This window comes from Carassius auratus, unplaced genomic scaffold, assembly GCF_003368295.1.
Source record: "Carassius auratus strain Wakin unplaced genomic scaffold, ASM336829v1 scaf_tig00045915, whole genome shotgun sequence".
NCBI lineage: Eukaryota > Metazoa > Chordata > Actinopteri > Cypriniformes > Cyprinidae > Carassius > Carassius auratus.
In genome coordinates this window covers 71,527-86,270 of record NW_020526946.1, presented here as the reverse complement: position 1 = coordinate 86,270, position 14,744 = coordinate 71,527, and the positions used below count along the sequence as shown (strand labels likewise).

The 14,744-nt window shown below is 32.7% G+C and overlaps 1 protein-coding gene across 1 annotated transcript; it reads right to left on the bottom strand.

Annotated features, from left to right (window-relative positions):
* Positions 1-647: 647 nt before the first annotated feature.
* Positions 648-14,231, bottom strand: LOC113088247 (pre-mRNA-processing factor 17-like). The gene is made up of 15 exons (XM_026255717.1): positions 14,025-14,231; positions 13,309-13,395; positions 13,098-13,227; positions 12,641-12,727; positions 12,238-12,377; positions 12,062-12,158; positions 11,847-11,986; positions 10,536-10,610; positions 8,813-8,858; positions 8,572-8,673; positions 8,380-8,495; positions 6,230-6,363; positions 3,766-3,842; positions 2,230-2,374; positions 648-1,002 (listed from the first exon to the last, which is right to left on the bottom strand). The coding sequence occupies exons 1-15, from the start codon at positions 14,205-14,207 to the stop codon at positions 825-827; spliced, it is 1,737 nt and encodes a 578-aa protein (XP_026111502.1). The 5' UTR covers positions 14,208-14,231; the 3' UTR covers positions 648-824.
* Between the last annotated feature and the right edge of the window lie 513 nt (positions 14,232-14,744).

Genomic DNA, 14,744 nt, shown 5'->3' with positions numbered 1-14,744 from the left:
GCAAATACAGTGTGTATAAAATATATTTGTCACGTACCTTGACTCTTGCTGAAGTGCATTCTGGGATTGCCTTCTCCGTATAAAACTTACATCAATATATAAATATTACTACTGTGATAACATTAATGAATAGCGTAAACTATTATTTAAATTATATCAACCAATAAATTTGACTATTGCAAAAATTCTATTGTACTGCAAATAAAATAATTTTATAAATTATTAGAATTATTCTAAATAATTTAACCTACATTATACATTTAAATGAAGTATTATTAGTAGTAACACAATTTTAGTTATTAAAATGTATTAAAATATTTAAATTGCCCTTATACTATTGTAAAGTAAAAATATAATTCAGAATTTCTCAAATTATATATAACATATATATATATATATTAATATTTAAATTACTACTTAAATATTACAACTGTCATACTACTGCAATGAATATTAAAAAAATTGAGAATTAAAATGCAGTATTTTACACTACAATTGTCTTAAAGCCAATGAGGCGTTACACTCCCTCATTAAAGATGTTCAAGTATCTTTTTATGCCTCTAATCCAATGCTTTGATGTAATAAATTGGCTTTAAATGAAGAAACGTCGATGTTAACAAAGAATAAATTATTTTCACAGACCGCAGAAATATACAAGACACATTTATTATCCTCAAGAAGACACTGGAGATACAGATTGATTCATTATAAAACAAAAGCATGAGTGTGTGTGTGTGTGTGTGTTTATGACTGGATACCAGCACTGTAATATTAATAATAATGAGCACAATCCTCGTCACATCAGTGTTAAGCTGATGTTGAGCTCAGTCCCAGAGCTTGATCTGTCCGTCCCAGCCGCAGGTGATCACTTTCGACGTCTCGTGAGGATGCCAGAGCGCGCTGATGCACACCTTATCATGAGCCTTGATGCGGTGATACAGCTTCGTCGTCTTCCAGTCCCAGATATTCAGCTTCCCGTCAGCGTCGCCGGAAACCACGTAACTGCAGAGAGAAGCAGACCAAAACACCTCAAATAAAGCTACAGGAGAGCATGCACGCGGACAGAAAATACACTGAAAAATTATATAATATATATGCAATCAATAAATAATTTTATATATAAATACATTATTTATTATTATTAATATTAATATGATTTTTAATTATTTAAAATATATGTCTATTTATGCATTGCTCTGAAATGTTTAAAAAAGGTTATTATATGGCTTTTTGTTTATTTATTTTTTTTATCAGTGGAATCAATATTTCAATCAAAACATCTCTAAATATATTAAAATCATCAATGCATATTTACACAATGTTTTTTTGAGTGAGAAAGAAACTTTATCCTTTATATTTACTAATGAAAAAATACATATTTATGAAGAATGATCATATCTCAAAGGCTGAAAATTTAATTAAATAATGTTGCTTCCAAAAATAACATTTTCTACAAAAAAAATAAATAAAGCTGGATGATTAAATGTTTGAAAATAAATACTTGTTCTACTATAAAAAAAATAAAAGGAAAATTATACTATTTTCTCAATTTTTTGATTTGTTTAAACCCTATATATTAATTAATTTGTTTTTATTTATCATTTTATTTAGCAAACAATACTCATAATAATAAAATCATATAATTTTATTTTCATATTTATCAAACCAACACAAATCATAATGAGATTTATAATCAGACTATTATAGAAAAATAAAAACAACTAGAAAATATTAATATAAATATATTAAAATCTATTTGTAATTATTAATATACTGCTCCACCCAAAAAAAAAAGTGTTTGAAAAAGACATTAGTATTGCAATTTTACAATATTACAATATAAATTTATTTACAATGACAAATTTACAAATTTATTTAAAAAAATTCAATAATATTTTACAATATTACTATTATTAGTATTTTTCTTCAATGCTATTATTTTATTTATTTTAGTGAAATATAATATCAATTTTAGTCATTAATAAATAATATTAATATTTTATGTATTAGTAATAATAATAACCAGAACTATTATTATGGTGTTCTTTTCATATTGATAAATAAAGTACTTTTTTCCTCCAAAACTGTACGGCTCTAGAAACAAGCACAGCGAATCTAATAATTAACATTTTAAACTAACTAATGCATTTATACTCATGAATCTGGCATCTTGCTGCGGTCTTTAAGAATTAAAAGCTCTTTAGGACGTTAATGTTTGAGGAGCTTCACCTCATGTCCGGAGAGAAGTCCACCTGACAGGCGTATCCCGCCACCATGTGACCCTTGAAGATCTTCTTCTTGTTGAGCCGGAATCTGTTCTGCGCTCCGAAGATCAGGATCTGATTGTCCATGGACTGACACGCCAGCCACTTCCCTGAGAATATGACACGATACCTCAAGATATTACTGCACAGCTCACCTAGAATCACTAATCAGGTTACGTTCAACAATAAATCACGCTTTAAACCAGCAAATTATGAACACATGTAAAACGGTTTGCTATTAAAAACCATGGTGAAATAACACATTCATAATTGCATTTGAAGACTCAAACGCGTTTATGAAGCTTTCTTCTTCATCGATTTTTAGAAATGCCATTGAGACGTGCACAGACGATAAAATACAACATTCGTAAGGCAAGAACACAGTTTGGTTTCAGGTTTCAGGACGACTTTGATGAAAGGTTTCAAATGTTGACCAGTGCACCATCAATTAAATAACTAGATAAAGTTCGTCAAGACAAAGGTTAGGTCGGCTTGAGAAAGCCTGAAATGAAAGGGTTAAAGCATTTGTAAAAGTCTGAAGTTTTAACATTTCGGTCGATTAGACAGATGTTGATAACGTTTCTAGCATGACTAACAAGTGAGTAGCACGTCATTAGCATGATTAGCCTGTCACTAGCACGTCGCTAGCATCACTAGCAATTGACTAGCATGTTGTTAACATGATTAGCAAGTTACTAGCATGTTGCTAGCATGACTGACAAGTGCGTAGCATGTCATTAGCATGATTACCCTGTTACTGCCAGCATGATAAGAAAGTTACTAGCATGTCGCTAGCATGACTAGCAATTGACCAGTATGTTGCTAGCATGATTAACAAGTGACCAGCATGTCGCTAGCATAATTAGCATGAAAATGTTGCTAGGATGTTTAGTAAGTGATTAGGATACTCAATATGCTTCTAGCATGATTAACATGCTGGTAGCATGTTTAGCAAGTTACTAGCGTATCGCTAGCATGATAATCAAGTTACTAACATGTCGTTAGCTTGTTTTTATCATGATTAGCATGCTATGAGCATGTTGCTAGCATGATTAGCATGTCGCTATGAACTAAACTAGTAATTAAAACAAAATTGGGAATAATCACTTTTTAAATGGACAAATTGACATTTAAAACTGTTAGATTTTTTTGTATAGTTAAAACTAAACCACAAAAAGCATCTTTAAAATTAAAAATAAATAGATCGATATTTAGAGTATTATTTAACTTGATACTGTTTTGTCGAAGGTGCTGTTCTTGTGGCTGTAAACAGCAGCTCTTTAAAGAACCAGAGCTGAAGATAAGCTAAAGAGAGGAAATAATTCTGTACTAGTTCTAGTTAACCTCACTGAGCAGCTAGTCAGTTACTGGACGACGATTAGCCGAGGTCTCAGAAGAGAACGAGACGTCTGTCACTCAGACTGAAAACCGTCCGCGTCTGACGACTGATCACAGAGAGGAAGTGATGACATCACAGAGAGGAAGTGATGATGTCACTCACCGTTGGGCGAGAGTGTGACCGCAGGCATCGAGTGCATACTGGGCTCAGCGATGTACTTGAAGTCCACAGGAATATCCCTGAAAATACACATAGACAGTAAAACATGAAAACATGCAATGCATATAAGATTTTTATATTCGACACATACACGACTATTTAGAGAATATATAACCAGCAGTGAAACGTGAGTGACACACACACACAAACATATCTATATACAGTAAAAAAGTGCAAAATACACTACTTTTGAATGCATTATTAGTTGTGCATAATGCAATTAATCGCTGAAAATAATGTGATTTATCGCGACAAAAAAATGCATGCACACACATCTATATACAGTACATATACACTAAATTAATAAGAAAACAATTAGAATTTTTTAAAGATACATAGAATATTTAATATTATTTATTTACAAAATAATAACTAGTGTAAAAAGCACCTTATTTTTGCGAGTGTTTGCAAACCAAATGTTATTATACTTTTGATCATATAGCAGTACTTTAAATGAAAAAAAGTGCATTATCAGTTTTGTGGATAATGCGATTAATTGCAATCATGCAATTTTTTACATTTTTATTGTTGCCAAGCATTTATATATTATACACACAAACACTTCTATATATACAGTAGATATGCACCAAAATAATAAGAAAACAATTCAAATTCTTCAAGATACATAAAATATTTCATATTATTTAATTACAAAATAATAAAATAATATTTTTAGAATTGTGGTTCAGGTTTTTCCCCCCAAGTTTTTTTTTTAAGTGCACATTTAAACATTTGCATTTAAATTATTTAGTTTTACTGTTCAGTTTTATGGCTCTGTAAGAGTGCGTATTTTTAAACCGAAATCTGACTCTTGTGTTTCTTTAACCACAAAGACATCTAAAAGAAAGCGTTTCCTCCATTACGAACTGCAGGAGTGTAACACATCCACATACAGTACTGAAGATCTGCACTAAACACACTCACAAACACTGAGATTGCCGTTTCTAATCCGTTATCTCACTCTCTTTTATGAGGTTTGTACTCCATCTACGCCTCCAAACTGGACCAGAACAATCCCTGGAGAGCACAGACGGACCCAGAATAACTCCCCAGACACGAGAACCAGAGCAAACACGGCTCAGATAACTACATGTACTGCGTTAAGAGCACAGAGACGTGTTACAGCGCATGTATATCACTGCTCTCTCTGATTCTGATTGCTTTTACTGTCCTCGTTTGTATAAAAGCATCTGCTAAATGACTAAATGTTAATGTGGCTGTGTGCTGTTCCTTTTAATATGATAAAGTGTGTCAGTTTATAACAATATAAACACAGTTATTGTGGAGTAAAGACTATTACATAAAACCATTTGTGACAAATAACGTCACATTGTCCATAAACTCAGCTAGAAAAATTAATTCTAGAGACAAGCTAAATATATCACGATATTACATATTCATTATATTCTTACGTGACCTGTTTGCTAATATTTAACGAATATACTACGTCAATTTGTTTTTGTACAATTAAAAAAAAATTAATAACATTTTAAATGTTTTAAATAATAATAATATTGTTTCTTTCAAAAACATGAAAAATCGTGACTTTTGGTAGAGTAAATTTGACTGGTAGTGTATATAAATATACATAACTCAATTATTTCATTAAACATTTGATTAAAAATCTACATGAAGTGCAATTTAAATGTTTATATGCAACTAGATTATTAAATAAGTGTGATTGATTATAATTTTTTTTGTTTCTCAATTTAATTGATTACAGTAATAAAATGATTACAGAACAAAAGTTGATCAGTTTTATGTTAATATAACCGAGATACTATTATTGTTTATTAATATATTTAAATATTTCTATACATTTTTACATTTTCCGAACTCTGTCATTTTGTATTTGTACTGTATATATTTTATGCATTTTTATATCAGTATAACAAACTAAATGCAAATGAAAAATGTTGCCTTTGCAACTAGCTGGAAAACACACACACACCTAAAACACCTCATTAAACACGCCCCCACATGTTTACATACCTATGTGGAAATATTTGTGTATTGCTGCCCAAATGTTAACGCAAAGCTAACGAGTACTTGCAGTGTTTGGCCAATCACAATGCACTGAGTCAGTTGACCAATCAGAGCAGACTGCTCTTGTCAGTAGGAGGAGCTTTGTAGAAAATACCGTGTTTAAGAGAGGCGGGGCATAGAGGACTTACAATAATGTACAGTACTTTCAAAAACAATGTGTTTTTTGAACATTAAAGCACGTACTCTGTTACACCAAATAATGATCTTTAAAAAAGCATCATGTGACCCGTTTAATGGTTTCATTTTCAGATGTAGTTTTAGTAAACTATAATAAAGGCGATGTTGATTTATTTTCCTTTTCCTTTTTCTAACCTGTTGAAAAGCATCAGCAAAGAATTAAACGAATGAAGCGAGTCCTCACCACTCCCAGACGCGCAGGCTCTTGTCGTCCGAGGTGCTGACGAAGCGGCGGTTCTCGTCCACGAATGTGATGGTGTTAACGGCGCCGAGGTGTCTGTCGTACTCCTGAACCACCTCACCGGAGCGGATGTCCCACTGCGCACACACACACACACACACACACACACACACACACATACATACACACACACACACACACACACACACACACACACACACACACACACATACACACACACACACACACACACACACACACACACACACACGCCGCATCAGTCAACAAAACCAGAGGAACTAACTCTATTGTTACCATATATATATATATATATATATATATATATATATTTTTTTTTTTACACACACATGCTAATGAAAATGGAAGAAAAACTTAATTACTAAAACTAAAATTATAATTGTGTACACCAAAAAAAAAAATACACAAAAAAAAAAAAAAATGAATAAAAATTATATAGACATTTAAGAAAGCCATTAAAATAATAAAAATACACAACTAAAATCACTAAAATTAGAAAGAAAACAAATTGAAAAAACTATTAAAATGTCAAAAATACACAACTAAATTAGTACAACTGAAATTTATACAAAAAATTATATAAAAAAATGTAATGACAAATACCCAAATAAATTACTAAAATGAGAATAAAAACTTATAAAAAAATTTTAATGACACAAACACAAAAAAACGAATAAACCTTAAATATTAATAAAATGTCTATAGACTTTTTAAAAAGTTAATATAAAAGTTCAAAATTTCTAAAGCTGGATAAAATCAAAATAATCAAAAATCAAAGAAACATTTACACATTAGGAAATAGACATTAAAGGACAACTAATTTAATAAAAAAATAAAAATAGATATTAGAAAAAAAAAAAACATTCAAAAAAATAAATACACGACTAAATTTAAAAATCTTAAAATTATATAGACATTAAAAAACACAACTAACTTAATTGAAAACCAAAAATATAAACTAATTAAATACTAATAAAATCTCTGAAATTACACTTAAGTAACACTACGCTGTATTCGCAAATTAGTTCATAAATGCATTAAGCGTAATCGTATTAACATAGATGGCATACGCCGATTTTAATAGAAATATACAGGCTAGTGGGGCTGGAAAATAATTAAATAAGTTTTTTTTTTTTTTTTTTTTTACAGTTTTTGTCAATAACGGTATGGTTTTTAAACATTTCTGATATTTCGAGATACATCACCAGTGTTCCCCATAAACTGATTTTTTTGTGGGGTTTTTACTTCATTGAATAAACATTAGTGCTGCACGTTTCAAAATCAAAACACGGCGCGGGTGTTTTATATGAATGTATTTGAGCTGGGAAACCGCTAGGTTTTTCAGTCTAAAAGCGCCTCCTGCTGGAAAACAATGAATTTGCATTTTCAGTAAAAATCCCGTCTCCTCCAGCACTTCCAGTTTTCTGCAGCAACTCTGAGCACTTTTCATAATCTTGTTTTCTGGCTGACGCACATTTGTTTTAATCTATAAGAATAATTAGCCTACACTACCAGTTTTAAGAAAATTATTTTGCTCACCAGGCCTACATTTATTTGATCCAAAGTACAGCAAAAACTCTAAAATTCGGAAATATTTTTACCATTTAAAATAATCACTTTCCATGTGAATATCAATTAAACTCTAATTTATTTCTACGATGCACAGCTGAATTTCCATCATCATCATTACTCCAGTCTTCAGAGTCACATGATCTTCTCAAATCATCCTAACAGCCGATTATAAATATTTAAAACACTTTTTTTCAAGAGTCCTTGATGAATCAAAGATCAGCAATTATCAAAAAAAAAATAAAAAGCTTCTGTAACATTATACACTACTCCATTCAGTATAATATTTTTTAAATAAATGCTTAAAATGAATCAAAAGTGATGGTAAAAGGCATTTAAAATCGTGTTCATATGGATATCGGAATTATATTGTATCGAAATTAAGTAATGTATCGTGATATAATTTTGTGAATGATGTGACTTGCACCTGATTAAGGGGAAGAAAGCATTGCATTCTGGGTAAAAAACGACTTGCTACCGCCAGTCCCTTTCATAATGCAATTAAGCTCTTGCTCTGATTCGTGTGCATGCTCTCGATCTGGTACCTGGACGATCTTCTTGTCCGACATCCCAGCAACAAACAGGTTCTGTTTGTCCTCGTCCGGGTTGAACTTGACGCAGTAGGGAACCTTCCTGTTGGTGAAGCGTGAGATGCACTGACCTGAGGAGCAGAGGAGACTCTTTAGCGCTGATGGACAACACCACGAACACAATCTGTGTCTGAGTGAAGCTCTCACCCGTCTCCGAGTCCCAGAGCTTCAGATATCGGTCGTAGGCGGCGCTCAGGAACTGTGTGCCAGTGTTGTTGAAGCACACGTCACGCACGGCTTTACTGTGACCTACACAGACACCAGACTTCACTCAGATCCACACTCATTCTCTTATGCTCACTAAAGCTGCATTGATTTGATCAGCTAAACAATAAAAGCTCTTTAGCACATCACTCGGACAGAGAGCGTCTGTAATGACCAGACTCACCAATAAAGGTCCGTGCACATCTCCTGTCATTATACACCTCCCACAACTACGAGAGAAGACAGAAACAACATCTACACACAGCTAGCATACACTCTTCAAACACTGATCAATCATGAAAAGTAGCTTTAGATGCATGGACAGCTCATTAAACCTGCTTAAATAACAACAACTAGAATTAATAACTTTTTTTTATTTTAAATTATTGCATTTTTGTATACTCATTATATTCATATTAATATTATATTATTCTAAATCACCGTTTTGCACAATAATAATTAATATTACTATTACAATAATCATGATTTTTTATTCCAACTTAATATTTACATTAAATTATTTTTTAATTACATTAATGTATTACATTAATATCATATTAATCAAAACTTTTTTATTATCTTTTTTTACATTGTCATCAAAATATTAACAACAATCATTTGCATTTTGTTTTATTCTAACACTCCAAGTTCTCGTAATATTATTATTATTGTTATTAATTTTATTACATTAATAGCCATTAACAACAACAACAATACAATACAACAATAATAATAATAATTAAAATCCTATTAATTCTTTCAACAGACTTTATTAAATGCTTGTATAATTATAATTATTATTATTATTTCCATTATTTATTAAATTAATAGAGTATTTAATTTTAATTTAACCCTTGTGGATTGTTCAAATTCACTACCCTTTCGATACTCCATGTAACTCCATATACAAGCCAGAAACTTGCACAGGCCTATCTAAAGGGTTAATGGTCCCACCTAGTGATCAACTGTAAAAATAACAAATTTTACCTCTTCCCAAAAGGGAAAACCACAAACAATCAAGAATGCATGATTATATGGTGTCATGGCTTTGCAATCAAAAAATGTTGTTATAATGGAAGTCAATGGGGCAAAAACAGCCACCAACAATAAATGAGGGAGAAAATTTGTAAATCTAATGCTGCACAAAAACTAACAATGCATCAAAGCCAATTTTGTTTCTAATCTTTGACATGCCCAAGACTGTGATAAAATGAAAAAAAATATCCAGTCCACGATCACTTTTTATACTGAAAATATGTAATTTTGTGTGTTTTTTTCCCCAAATCAGTGACATCATTTATGAACTTGGTAATTAAAAAGTTAAAATCTAGGATTTAAAAAAAAAAAATTGGTAGTTTTGATCAGGACTGAGGTTGATTAATAGTTATGCAAAAAAAAAAAAGAAAAAAAAAGTATCTGATACATTTTTACAGCAGTTTGATTTAGTGAATGTCTTCATCCACAAACAACTCGAAAGGGTAGTGAATTTGCCCACAGTGTACCGTTAAGTTTTTGAAAAATTTCAAAGCATTTTCCCAAAATATGGGTCAAAATAAGATTTGGCACCAAAAATCATTCATTAGCTCAAACACAGAGAAAGTTGTGGCCAAAACAAGACTCAACTTTACCCCCTAGTGGACGAAAACGTCCCCAACAACGCATAAGGGTTAAGATTATTAACAATAACAGCAGCACAATATAATAATAAATGACTTTTGCTTTACCAACACACTGCATTAAATGCTTGTAAAATGATTATTATTACAACTATTATATTATTAGATGAACTGACTGTTATTATTTATTAAGTATTAGAACAAACCCTGTCTTAAGACGAAGAGAAAAAGAGTTTGATGTAACGTGTGCTGCAGTGTAACACTGCATCAAGAGCAAACTTATGATCTGACCTTGATCTTACAGTCCATGGAGCAGGAGAGCAGGAGATGACCAGACCGCGGGAACAGACGGATGGCACTGACCCCCTGCAGACAGGAGCAGAGTCAGTGTGTGTGTGTGTGTGTGTGTGTGCTGAGAGCCTTTTAAACCAGCATGAACTCCAGCCACACACAAACTCATCACTGTTTGCAAACATCACTGATGTCGTCATAATTATTAAATGCATCTGGCAAAATTTGGATGAATAGATCAAAAGAAAGGCATTTCATCTGATTAAACTGTTGACAGAAACTCCAAGAGATTCACTACTTTGGTTTAAAGTATGCAAATTAATATTATTCAGATGCATGCACTTCTTAAAGTAATAATTAAAAAGAAGAAATTCCGAAAAAATTAAATTGGACCTTATAATAAGCTTGTTGAATTTTGTAGCTTTTATGACTTCAATTAAACTAATATTTCATTTAACTGTAAAAACAGAATCCAGAGAGAATTACAGCATAAAATTACAAATAAAAAAGGTTAAGAAAAAAATAGATTTTGTTAGGCAATAACATTTTAAACTGTGAGATTACTAAATTTTGATTATAATTTAATTTACACATTAAAACAGAAATAAAAAGGAAATTCAGAAAAATAAAAGTAATTTGAGAAAATATTGAGTGGATTTCATAGGGCCCTAAAAAAAATTTTTGTTAATAAATTGTTGTTGTTTTGTGTACGTTTCATGATTTCAATTAATACAAATTTTTTTCAACGAGAAAAATAAAAACGGAATTTTGAAAAAAAAATTATTAAGTGTATCTCATAGGGCCCTAAAAATATATATAAAAAAAAAAAATTATATATATATATATATATATATATATATATATATATATATATATATATTTTTTTTTTTTTTATTGTGGTTCAATTGTGTATGTTTCATAGTTTCGTTTAATTGCATTTTGATGGCTAATATTTAATTCAACCATAAAAACAGAATCCAGAAAAACAAAACACAAAGAAATTCTGAAAATTAAAAGGAATTTGAAAAAAATTAATTAAGTTGATTTCGTAGGGCCCTAATAATGTAATTTATTATTGTTATTAAATTGTCATTTTGTGAACGTTTCATGATTTCAGTTATTAAATTTGACATTTTTTTGAATAATTTTTGAATAATTATTTTGGCCAGAAAAATTAAAAACACTAAAACTCTGAAACTTTTTTTTTGTTAATAAATTGTGGTTCAGTTGTGTATGTTTCATAGTTGTGTTTAATAGCATTTTGATGACTACTATGTAACTGAACCCTAAACACAGACCCGTGAGGCGTACCTTGGTGTGTCCGGTCCAGACGTGCAGCTGTTTCTTGGGCAGGTAGCATTTGTCCGGGACGTCTGCTGAGCGCAGGTTGATGCCCACGTCCTGAGGAACGTGCAGGTACGAGCGGCCCTGGTAATCGTACGCATCTTTAACTGCAGCGAGGGAGAGAAAGCGTTCAGCAGCAGACCACGGACACGTTTAGCCGTGTGTGTGTGTGTGTGTCGTACTGTGCAGGATGGTCTTCTCCTCCGCTGGAGCCTCTTCTTCATTCTTGCCTCTCTTCTGTCTCTTGGCCAGGATCTCGTCCAGCTCTTTCTTCTCGTCCTGTCATAATAACAGCGGTTGAAGGTTTTAGCTTCATTAGAAACCAGTACTCCAGTGAGTCGGTGTCTGAGCGCCTCACCTCGGAGGGTTTGGCCACGTCTCTCTCATCCTGGTATTTGGCCCAGGGTCCGAGGAAGCTCTCGATGTCCGAAGCGTCTCCACCTTTCACCTTCTTCCTCTTCTCTGACTTCTTGACCCCCGTCTCAAACGCCATCAGACCTTGTGTGACAGTAACAGCAGGATTTAACAGCTCTTTCTGATCACGCACACTTAGAAGCTGTTGGAATGGATTTAGTAGTTTTAATTTCACTAATAACAAAATATTACATTTTACCCCGAATGGTTATTTGATTGAATGGTTATGCTACTGTTTTATTTTAATGTCAATGTTCAATCCTCAATAACTGCACTGAATGGTGACACAGAGGGGTTTAACGTGCGATGTTAAAGATGAGAAAGATGCTGAATGATGTGCAGCAGACCTTTGTTCTTCTCTGCTTCCTCCACGGCTCCGATGTAGCTGCTGGACGAGACCTGACTGGTGTCCAGAGACGGGTCCAGAGCGTACCCTGACCATGATCACACACACACACACACACAGGATATCAATCATACACGCTCTACTGATGATCACACACCAACCAGAAACGCTACCCATCCAGTCAATGGTTTCTCGAGCAGTAAATCATCATTTTTTCATGATTTCTGAAGATCATGTGACACTGAAAACTGAAGTAATGATGCTGAAAAAACGGCGGAGCATCACAGAAATAAATTACACTTTAACAGATATTCACACGGAAAACAGATGTTTTAAATAGTAAAAATATTTAACAATTTTACTGTTTGTGCTGTACTCCTAATCAAATAAAAGCATGCTTTTGATGAGAAGAAGAGGCAACCTCTTGTACACAAGTAACTACGCTGCACTTCTCTCACCGAATGTCGAGAAGGTTCTCCTCTGTTGCTCAAACATGAAGTCGTTGACGTGCGCCGGTTCGGCGTAACCAGACAGCATGTTCCTCGGCGCCGCCATCTGCTGCGATCTGAACGGGTTCGCTGGTCCAAACTGCAATGAGACGAGAGAAGAGATATGATTAAGACACATATTATACTCAATCAATCTAGACAAACCGCTTCATCAAGTCACCTCGGGAGCAAACATGGTTTCATACGAGGGGTTATATGTGACTTCTTTGAGCGCTGGATCGAGATGAACCCCGGTCATAACATCTTCCTGACAGACACAAAAACACAAAACAGGAATTTATTTGTTATATTTGTGTCTCTGCAGCACAAAAGCAGTCTGAAGTCACATCTGTAGCAATAGACAACAAAACATAGTATGAGTCAAAATTATACATTTCTCTTTTATGCCAGAAATCATTAGGATATTAAGTAAAGATCATGTTCCATAAAGATATTTAGTACACTTTCTAACGCAAATATATCAAAACATCATTTTTATTAGTAATATGAACTTGAATGATTTTCTCAATATTTCGATTGTTTTGCTCCCTCAGATTCAGGATTTTCGAATTGTTGTATCTCAGACAGATATTGTCCGATTATAACAAACCATACATCAATGGAGAGATGATTTATTCAGATAATGTATGAAATTGACTCTTACGACTGTAACGTTAGTTGTTGTGTAGGGCTAACTAATGATTGAGTAAACAGAATAACCAATATAAACACATTTTACTCGACTGTTCTTTTTCCATATAGAGTAAATACATAACAGTGTCAGCGTTTATCAAACTACAGCTCACTAAAAATCATTTAAATGTCATAGAAAGCAAGTATTTTGAGGTTTGTTTGTTTGAGGCGAACGTTAGCGGCGCGTTTCTTGTTTAACGTTACCTTCACGGCGACCTCGGGCGCGGAATTCAGCACGGCTATGGACGTTACACTGCCAGATTTTAACGGCTGGAGATGAGCTAGCGCGTCTGGGTCGACTTTCTCCGGACTTGTACCGGATTTAGACTCGTTTTCCGAATCTGAGTCGCTGCCGTAAGAAACGAGGGAAGCTGCCGCCGCCGCCATCTTTGTTGTTATGGGTCTTTCGCCAGCAGGTCCTCACAGATGAGGAGAGTTAGCAAATTAATTCGTCCTCTTAGAATAAAAGTTATTACAAATATTTATAATTTAAATAGATAAATTATTTGTTAAACTTTAATATGTCTGAAATTGAATTCAAGGGATGGCAGTTATTATAGAGAAATAATTAGACGTTTTGATCTTTTAGGACGCTTCTTGAGAGGAAACCGCTCACGAGAGCGCGCACTGCGCTTATCAGTATCAGTTTTTAAATAAAAAAGTTAACTGAAATAAAATAAAATTTAAAACACGCTTAATTCATCCAATTTTATTTAGCTTTAACTTGATGTACTAAAATGTACTAAAATAACTAAATCTTAAATAAAAATAAATACACTCTATATTTGAATAAACAATATAAATAAATAAATAAAAAAGGCGCACAAAAGATATTAGAATGTAAATTTAAAAACAATTTAAAACTTTAAATAAAAACGAAAAAAAACTCTATAACTCAATAATATTAAAATAAGACTGATTCTA

What these genes read in the sequence shown, in the direction of transcription:
- LOC113088247 (XM_026255717.1), bottom strand. Translation starts at nt 14,207, where the DNA reads ATGGCGGCGGCGGCAGCTTCCCTCGTTTCTTACGGCAGCGACTCAGAT. An exon ending in AGCCTGCGCGTCTGGGAGTG is followed by an intron (nt 3,843 to 6,229) that starts GTGAGGACTCGC and finishes GTGTATTTTCAG; the next exon opens with GGATATTCCTGTGGACTTCA. An exon ending in GGTCACACTCTCGCCCAACG is followed by an intron (nt 2,375 to 3,765) that starts GTGAGTGACATC and finishes TCATATTCTCAG; the next exon opens with GGAAGTGGCTGGCGTGTCAG.